The sequence below is a fragment of the Chelonoidis abingdonii genome, unplaced genomic scaffold, assembly GCF_003597395.2.
Source record: "Chelonoidis abingdonii isolate Lonesome George unplaced genomic scaffold, CheloAbing_2.0 scaffold0491, whole genome shotgun sequence".
Lineage (NCBI taxonomy): Eukaryota > Metazoa > Chordata > Testudines > Testudinidae > Chelonoidis > Chelonoidis abingdonii.
Window position 1 is genome coordinate 33,870 of NW_027424752.1, and position 9,788 is coordinate 43,657.

The 9,788-nt window shown below is 45.1% G+C and overlaps 1 protein-coding gene across 1 annotated transcript; it reads right to left on the reverse strand.

Moving 5' to 3' along the window:
• Positions 1-307: 307 nt before the first annotated feature.
• LOC142046026 (olfactory receptor 14A16-like) lies at positions 308-9,385 on the reverse strand. Its single transcript, XM_075061398.1, has 2 exons — positions 9,128-9,385; positions 308-1,080 (listed from the first exon to the last, which is right to left on the reverse strand). The coding sequence occupies exon 2, from the start codon at positions 938-940 to the stop codon at positions 308-310; it is 633 nt and encodes a 210-aa protein (XP_074917499.1). The 5' UTR covers positions 941-1,080; positions 9,128-9,385.
• Positions 9,386-9,788: the final 403 nt, after the last annotated feature.

Consider the following 9,788-nt stretch of genomic DNA (forward strand, 5'->3'; position numbering starts at 1 on the left):
TGCAACTGAGATAAGAATCAGACCTGTTTGTGTGCAAGCTGTGTGGTCATGGAAATCACTGACATTAATGAACGAATACTACAGAAGCAAACTTTAATTAGAGAATGACAAAAAAATAATTATTTGTGAATTACCTACACCCAGTCAGTCTCCTCAGGGCAACTTTGACCTCCTTGTTCCTCATGCTGTAGATAATCGGATTAAAGATTGGTGGCAATACAGAATAGAGAACAGCCATCACAAGATCCAGAGCAGATGGGGAGCTGGAGGTGGGTTTCAGGTAGGCAAAGGCCCCAGTGCAAACAAACTAGGAGACCACAGTGAAGTGAGGGAGGCAGGTGGAGAGGGCTTTATGCCAGCCCTGGTCAAAGGGGATCCTGAGCACTGATTTGAAGATCTTAACATATGACACAATGATAAAAACAAAGCAGCCTAAGAGTAAACACGCACTAAAGACAAGAACCCCAACTTCACTAAGATATGTGTCAGAGCAGGCAAGCTTGAGTAGCTGGGGGATCTCACAGAAGAACTGATCCACCATGTTGCCTCCACAGAAGATCGATGCAAATGTGTTCCCAGTGCGTAGCACAGAGTAGAGAATCCCACTGATCCAGGCACCGGCTGCCATTTTGACACAAGCTCTGATATTCATCATTCTCTCATAGTGCAGTGGTTGGCCGGTGGTGACATATCGGTCATATACCATAACGGTGAGAAGGGAAAAATCCGCTCTCACCAAGGAGATGAGGAAAAAGGCTTGAGCAACACATCCAGCATAAGAAATGGATCTGGTGTCCATGAGGGAGTTGGCCATGGATTTGGGGACAATGACAGAGATGGAGCCAAGGTCTAGGAGTGACAGATTCATCAATAAGAAGTACATGGGGGTGTGAAGGTAGTTGTTGAAGGTTATGGCCATGAAGATAAGAAAATTCTCCATCAGGGCTGCCAGGTAAATCACTAGAAACACCACAAAGTGCAAAATCTGCAGCTCCCAAACTTCAGAGAATCCCAGGAGAAGGAACTCGATCACGGTGGTTCAGTTGGACATTTTCTTTCTCAGGACATGTCTCAGGATGTCTGTGGAGGGAGGTACAAGAGCAAGGACCAGGATTAGATCATTAAAGTAACTCTCTTTTTCTGAAATCCACCTTAATTTTCTTGAGTCAGAACTTTCGTTTGTGAAGACTGGTGTAATGTGGGAATGAGAATGGGGAAAACAGCCCCACTGACTCCAATGGAGTTACTCCTGATTTATACTGGGGTGAGAGAAAGTAGAATCAGTTCAATGAACTCCAGTAGAATTACTCCTGATTTACACCAGGATGACGGAGAGGAGAAATAGGAACAATTGCTTTTGAGGTATTTGTATACCTCTGTCACCCAGAGGTGGGAGAACTCTGGATAACGGTGTATAAATGTTACCATCCTCAGTTTACCGAGGGGAATTGGGGGTCTGGCTGTCCAGATTCTGCTGTCAGGGTCACTGTTGCAAATGTGGGGTAATTTCACTCCATGCCATGGAATTACTCCCACTTTATATTGCTCTAAATGGAAGCAGCATTTTGCATGGAGGTGACCGAACCCTGTCACAATTACACAGTTAAATCAAGTCAGGAATATAGACTATACCCCTGACACGCCATCTCCTGTTCTAGCAGGGGTTTCATGCTCATTTCAAGAGACAGACGTTCTGATTCCCCTCCTGCTTCTCTATCCACTCAACTAAACTCCCTTCCAGAGCTTGGAAGAGAACCCAGGAGTCCTGACTCCCAATTTGCCCACTGCTCTAACTCACTAAATACAAGCTAGGAGTCCTGGCTCTACTCATTGGACTCAACTCCCTCTCAGAGCTGGGAACACAAGTGAGGTGTCTCGACTCCCTGTCCCCTCCTCTAACCACTACATCAGACTGCATCTCAGCTTCTGTCCCAGTATCTCTCCACTGCCATCAGGAATGACTGCTGCGAGTGACAGTGGAGAGTCATTGGGCCAGCAAACGTGCATTAGAGTCATTCCCCTGCATGGTAGTTGGGGCACTCACTTGGTGTCTGAAAGAGACAAATCCAAGTCCCTGCTCTAATGACTATCTAATTATTGATACAAAGTATAACAGCTCCAACAGGAGAGACAGAGACATTCTCATTTCAGACCAACTCATAGCCGAACAGCTCAGACACTCTCCTGTAAAGTGGGAATTCAAACCCCTTCTCATCATCATTCAGAGGGAGGAATTGAACCTGAATCTGTCACAGGCCAGCCGAGTGCCCTAACCACTCAGCTTCAAGTTCTGAAGGGTGCCTGTCCCACACTCCTTATTAGAGACAGAAATTGAACCCCCACTTCTGGCTCCTCTCCTCTCCACCCTGGACTGAATTTCCTCTCAGAGCCACACATAAAACTCAGGAGGCCTGGCTCTCAGTCCTTGCTACTCTTACCCACTAGACCCCACTCCTTTCTCAGAGCTGGAGATAGAACCCAGGAGTCCTGGCTCCCAGTCCACACCACTCTAACCCACTAGACTCAATTGCCCTTGCAATAATCTAATAGACAGAAGTAACCATAAACACAGAGATAGAGAAAGAGCGTGAGAACTAGATACAAACTGGGGATGGGGAGAGATGTAACAAACTAACAGCAAGACACAAGAAAGATAAACATATATACTGAGAGTGAGAGAAAGACACAGAATTAAGTCAAACTAAAAGGTAAATAGAGAAAAACAAACTAACAGAGAGAGAGAGAAGTACAAATAGATAGACAGCAATAACAACAAGCTAATGTATACAGCGAGAAAAGTAACAACGAGCTGATAGTTTTTGTCACAATTTTTGGACAATTTTAATGTAAACTCCTCAATTCATTCCAAAAAAAAAAATGTGCGTCAATATGATTAATCCCCCCATTCTCCAGAGGAGGAAACTGTGGCACAGATATTCTGACCTCTCTTTCCTAAAGTAACTGCTTTGGTCTGTCTCAGTTTCCCATGCCCAAACTGACCTAAGAGTGAAACTCTGAGCAAATATCTGTCACTTACAATTTTATTCTGAAAGTGACACTTTGTAACTGCCAAATATATTTCATTGCAACAGCAAACGTGTGGTGCCTGTCCATGTGGAATCCTCCCAGATCGATATGTCTTTTCTCCTCCAGCTACAGACTGCAATTGGCTATCCCTCTCTTTCTATCCCTGACACACACCTGTATCAAACAATCTCTCTATCTAATGCCCCTATCACTGTCCTATGAGAGGTTGTTCCCCCCTCACACTGAGGATGAGCTGCTGGAAATACACTGAGACCTGTGCTGTCTGAGGATGAGCTGTGTGTCAAAAATGTGGGTGATGCGGGAAGGTGATTTATCCATGTCTGTTTTCAAAGGACTTGTGGGACTCACTCCCTGGTGCCCTCAACAGCCCAGTGGCAACAGTTCATTTCTCTTGCCCTCCACTTCCCTGAAGAGTTTCCAGAAATTAAAATAATCACAATTACAATGAGGCAGCAGGGTCTAGAGGAAGATAGTGAGGCAAACACAAGGAGTATACAGGACTGTACTTCAGATGTCTGGAATCAATTCCTAGCCCTGCTTCTGACCTGCTGTGTTACATAGGGGAAAATCATTCCTTTTTCCCTCCCACTCTTTGCCTGTCTTTTCTACCGTAAGCCCCTTGGGGTGGAGACTGTGTCTTACTTAATATAATGGGCCTCTTATATCAGGTTCAACTATCAAATAATTAATTAATTTGTCATTATTACAAAGCTAAAGTTCAAGCTATCCTGAGAGCTGATCCCAACTATTCCTCTGGCTTTTTCAGTCACTTCACATCTCCATTCCTCAGTTTGTCATCTGTCCAATGGGGTTAATCGTTACTACTTGGAGAATAATTCATAATGAGTGGAGATGCTCAAAATATCTTCCTGTCAAAACAGCTTTTTGAAGAAAAATTGCTTGCCATTGAAAATGATTTTAGTGTGGAAAAAATTCATTTTGGACTCAACTTTCTATTTTTTTCTTCCCCAGAGGGTGTAAGTGTTATAACTCCATTTGACTCCAGTTGAGCTCTGCCAGTCTCCACCAGCTGAGGAACTATCTCCCTGTAACACACTGGCTAAGTGAATCATGACCCTGTATGACTGGTCCACACAGATGACACAGCCTTCTATCACAGCAATGAGTGAACTACTTCATTAGCTCATGCAGCTGTGGTTTCCCCTTTTGGGTCCTACTCCCAACTCATTGAAGTCAATGAGAGTGGGTTCTGAAGGTCACGTTTCCAAAATTCTGAGCAAGGTGCTGGGCAGCAAAGTACAATCTTTCTCTGTTTCGGGAGTCATGTATTGACGCTCAGAAGAGGTATGGTTGATACAGAGATTGTCACCAGCACTGTGCCCACAATCAGAGCTCCCGTCATGCAACCAGTCATGCACAGGCAATTTTAAAGGACAAGTTTAGCCAGGAAGAGGTCACTAATGACAGGATATACCTGTGGGAAGTTAGATGCTCTTGTCAGGCAGAAGATGAAAGTGAAGGTTTAGTTTGGGAGTTTCAGAGACTACGGGCCTTAGGCACCACACTTGACTTCCAGTGGGAGTCAGAAGTCTTTGGATCTAAATGGATTAAGCTAATTTGAAATAAAACACTCTTATTCTGGAATAAGAGCATCCACACAGGGAGTTAATCAGGAATAGCTGTTCCAGAATAACTTCCACCTAAGCATGCCCTTATTCCTTTCAGCCCATGTTTGAAAGTCCCTGATTTAGAGCTTACTGTAATGTAAATTTTACTTATTTCTTTGAAGTTCTGAAAATTGATACTTAAAACTTCTGCCAGCTAAGGAAGTTGAATTTTATTCTGTCTCTCTGTGCCAGGGAGAATGCGGAATGAAAGCAAACACTGCAGGGACTAGGAGCTGAATTCTCACATGGGTGACTAGTCCCGTATCTCTGCCCCTTTGGAATAAATGAATGTTTCCTTCTGACCATCCTGCAAGTGAGACAGACAGAAACTGGGAGGGTCTGTGAGCATGATGGAAACCTGAGGTGAGATATTCAAAGCTGCCTAAGGAATTTGGATGCCCATTTTCCACTGAATACAGTGTGTGGTTTGGCCCCTAAACCCTTTCTAGAATAAAATTATCAGGACATCCCAGACCTTTTTGTGATTCTACTATAAATCTCAAGGGAGCAGCTTGTGCACGAGAAATCCTAATTTTCAGAAAAAAAAAGTTAAGATGCCCATAAGAACGAAAATCCTTTTTGGCTGCTAAAGCAACTTTTATCCCGGGATCAGAAAGAACTTTACAGACACTATTTAAATTCACTACCCTTTAGCTGCACCTTGGTGGTCTCCTTCCAAGTACTTACCGAGCCTGACCCTGTTTAGTGATCTGTCTCATGGATCACTATAAATATTATTGTAAGCAAATTCAGGATGAGCTCTACCCTGACATCTGGTGGTGAATTATGGCAAGTGTGGAAAAGAACTTAGGGGGCTGTGATCTTGTTTGCATAAGCACATCCACTCCACCTAGCATGAGCCCACGGCAGCCCAAAATGGTCACTTAGACAGCTGTGAGATCCCTAATTTCTCAGTTATTAGGGTAGAGGAATAAAGTGTTGCTACCCTGATTATGTGAATGAAGGACTATGAGACTGTTTTATGACAGAGATTCTCACCATCAACTATGTAGCACTCACTAGACAAGGGATAGGGTTCCAAACCCTGTGAATGAGAGGCTGGGAATAGGTGTGTACAGACCTGATGGCATGGGCCTTTCTGAAGAGTCTGGCACATGACTTGCACTCCCTTCTTTCTTTGCACTGTTGAATAGCTAGAAACTGCTGAGCTGAATTCATTTTGGGCCAATGGTGCACCAGCACTGGGGCTCTCCTACTACAAGCTGAAATTGCTAAGAGCTGAAGCCACTAGAAGAGCTAAAACTACTGAGCTGAGTTCTGTGTTAACTAGTGGGGGAGCCTGAAGATATATTGCTAAGCTGCTGGCAAAGAAGTTTGCAGGATGGTTGGAGAGGCAAGTGCAGTGGAGTGAAGCAGCTTGTGGGACAGTTGAGTGGCCCATGGAACAGTGAGTGGAGCAGAGTGGAGCAGTTTGCGGGGACTGCTGGAGAAGAGGAGAAGAGTGGAGCAGAGTGGCTGGCGGAGCAGAGCTGTTTGTGGTGAAGGCTGCAGCAGACCTCCACAGAGAGGTGGAGCAGTTGGCCTAGGCCCACGTAAAGGTGCCCCTTAACACCCTGTGTTCCCCCCCGCAAAAATTCCACCCAGGCTGGGGAGGGTAAAACTCTGCAGATTAACTTTTGAACTCTGGGGTGGCACTGACCAGAGACAGAGACTTTTGGGTTGTTGGACTTTGGGGTGATTTGGACTTAAGACCCTGAGGGGAAAAGGACATTGGCAAACTTACTTGGAGTAGGTCTTTTGCTCATGGTTTGTGTTATGAATCCTGTTTGTGGTGTTTCCCCAACATAATGCTCGCATTTTTCCCTCCTTTATTAAAAGGATTTTGCTACACTAGACTCCGTGCTTGCAAGAGAGGAAGTATTGCCTCCTAGAGGCGCCCGGGGGTGGTGGTGTGTAATTGTCCCAGGTCACTGGGTGGGGCTCGAGCCAGTTTTGCATTGTGCTATTGAAACGGAACCCCTGATACTGAACCTGGCCCTTGTTTCTGCCAACTCAGGGGCAGAAAGGTTACATTATTATTCCCGGAGATCCATAAATATTATATCTCCATTTTTTTACAGGGACAAGCTCAGAAACAAAGAGGTGGAATGACTTCCCACCAAGGTCACAGCATGATTGGGAAGATCAGCATAGCTATTCGGGAGACATTTATTCCGTTTGAGTTCCAGTCCTAGGCTTCCAAGGGGGGTATCCTGGAGAACCTGGAAAACAAAACAAAATAAAAGAATTACAGTGAACTCTCACTAAGCATCTCTTCCTCATAGTGATCCTTTGAGATATCTCTCTAAGCAAGAATGATCTGGGTCAGTTCTTGAATGTAGTATCCTCAGAGAAGAACCCAAGGGCTGGAGACAACAATGTGGATTACACTGTCCCCTTGGAGACAGTGCTTACCACAGTACCCCAGCATATGTCTTGGGACAATGTGTTGGAGGGACCGTGTCTGGGGCTCAGCCGGGAGGACTCTCCCCACACAGTCAATGCTGACCCCAATGTCCTGTGAGACACTAGGATAGCTGTGCTGCAGAGAGAGGGGGACTCAGTAGGGGGCTCTGTCCCTCTGAGTCAAGGCGGACCCCAATGCCCCAGTGCAATGTTAGGGGCTTGTCTTGCAGGGGTTATGATGGGGTCCTGAAAATGGGTGAGGTACCTACTTTGGCACTGCTAAGCCATGCCTCCATTGCCTCTACCATGCTACTGCAAACAGACTGCTATGTATATTTGCACTAGTTCAATGAGTATGTATTCAAAGCAGAGGAATCATACCCCTTGCTCATAGCGTAGACATATTTTAAGTAACAGTGCTCTTTTCCTGTGAGAAAGGTTATATAGCTAGGGAGACCCTATCTAGATAGATCTAGATATAGATCAGAAACCAATGATGAACCTTGATTTGAATTTAAAAGGTATGTAAAGAAACAAAGGCTCTGAAGCTTAATGTGAAATGCACATTTCAGAGAGAATAGGAGACATTCTGAATTGGAAAACAATAATCTTGATGCTACAATCAGATTAAAGGTCCCATTGCAGACATGAGAAGGTCTCAGAGCACTTTCCATGGCAGAAGGGTGGGAGGTGGGTGGTTCGTTAATCAATGTACGTGAAGTGCTTTGAGATCTTCACATGGAAGGAGACTTTAGAGAAAGGCAAAAGTGTAATCATTTAGTAGTAATGAGAAACTGTCTATGAATTTTAGTCCCAGGTTCTAGGTTCTGTAAGAATAAAAATATTGGTTGTTTCACACAATCTGCCACAAATCCAAATAGAAATTCTTCTCTTTAGTGCTGGAACCTATACCCACCCAGCCCATGCATCCATTGCCTAAGTCAGAGGAAATGACACTAACCAGGCTGGTATCTCCTTGCTCAGGTGAGGAAAGGGTGGGTGTCTCATCTGCTCAGTATGCAGAAATATTCAGGGATGGCCACCCAAAAGAGCAAGAGAAATGGACTTACTCATCAGATTTTATGGAGACAGGGTTGCGTCTCCCAGCTGGATCACTTGTCCTAATTTGATTCTCCATCTTTCCCAGGTTCATGCTTCTGACTTTGCATTGCATTCTGTTTTGTTTTCACCTGGGCACCTTCATGTGGATTGGGGATGTCATCAGTGGTCTGTCCATGCTTTTGCTGAAGAACCTGTATCTGCTCATTTCCTCATGCCCGGGAGCTGAAGTGCCTGAGAGCAACAGCCTCTTTTGTGAGATGTAGGGTTTCCAGAGAGCATTTGGGAGGCGGCAAGTGGTCTGGAACAGAGGCAGCTGTATTGTCCCAGACACAGAAACACCCACTAGCGAGCAGAAGGAATGTGGGGAAGTGAATTCCCAACATGTTGGCATAAACTAGCTTCCATCTCACTGTCCAGCACCCCACTTCTCCCCCAGGGAAACACCCTGTGGCAGATAAACTCCAACATAGTCACACTCTGTGGCAACAACATGGGATAATAAGAGATGCTGGTGATGGCCAAGGTTTGTTTCAGGTGATGTCATTTTATAAGGATTAATACTGAGCCCTGAGGACTGTAGCCATTAAGATATCCTGGCACTTTCACCAATAACTGAGCATCCCAGGTCCCAGCCTGGTGAAACCTTTTACCATTACCCTGAGTGTGAGATTCTCCTTAAGTTCCTATCTGTGTTTAATGCTGCTAAGCAGCTGTTAGATGTCTAATCACATCCCACCCCAGAGGTTCAGTGTGTTGATACTGAACCCAGTGTACACAGCATCTGACATGTGAATCCTTTACGGTCCTGTGGGATGAAAGATAAGATGGAGATCTGTACAGGGAACACGTCCTCAGACCTTCCACTTTGGGCTGAGAATCAAGAGGAGAAATTTCATTGCAAATGGGATATTTTGTTTTGGGAATTTCCCATGACATGAGAATGGGAGGTGCAAAATGAGCGGGCCAACTGGCAAGCCTATTACCTTCACTGTGCCAGCAGCAGTTGGAGATCAAGAAGATGATGCCGATGATGGTGAAGAAAGACACAGCCACCACAAGTTCCTGAAGCCAAAAACTCATTTGAACTGTTTAGAGAGGAGAACATCTGGTGAAGCATCAAGTACCACAGGATTTGTTTGGGACAACTGGAGAGACAAACATCTCCTCTCAACAGAATATCTGGTCTTTAATCAATATTTCTCTTGCCATCATTCTGTCTAGAGTCCTTCTTTCACTATCTGTGTATGGATGTTTCTGTAGTGGTCGCTATATCTCATAGGTTGCTATGAGGACCCTTCTGTTCTGTGGGAGGGGGAAGTTTAGGGAGTATGTTACTCTTGGGTATGTTTGAGGGGCATTCAAAGTGATGGAGAATCTCACCTGTCACCTCGACATTGACAACCTCACTCCTGGGGGACAGATTCCACTGCCCGCTCACAGCCTCCTCATACTCGCAGGCATATTCCCCAGGGCACTTTGGAGTTGTTTGTGGGATATGGAGCATAGACCAGTTGGAAAGGTGACCACCAATGTCCACAGTGCTATACACCCCACAGCTGTGCTCTGACCCTGCTGCCCTGGGGATGATCTCAATGCCATCCTTGTAGAAATGACACCTCCAATGGACAGAACTCCCAGGGACCA

Coding starts and splice junctions, on each gene's coding strand:
- LOC142046026 (XM_075061398.1), bottom strand. CDS start 940: ATGGAGAATTTTCTTATCTTCATGGCCATAACCTTCAACAACTACCTT.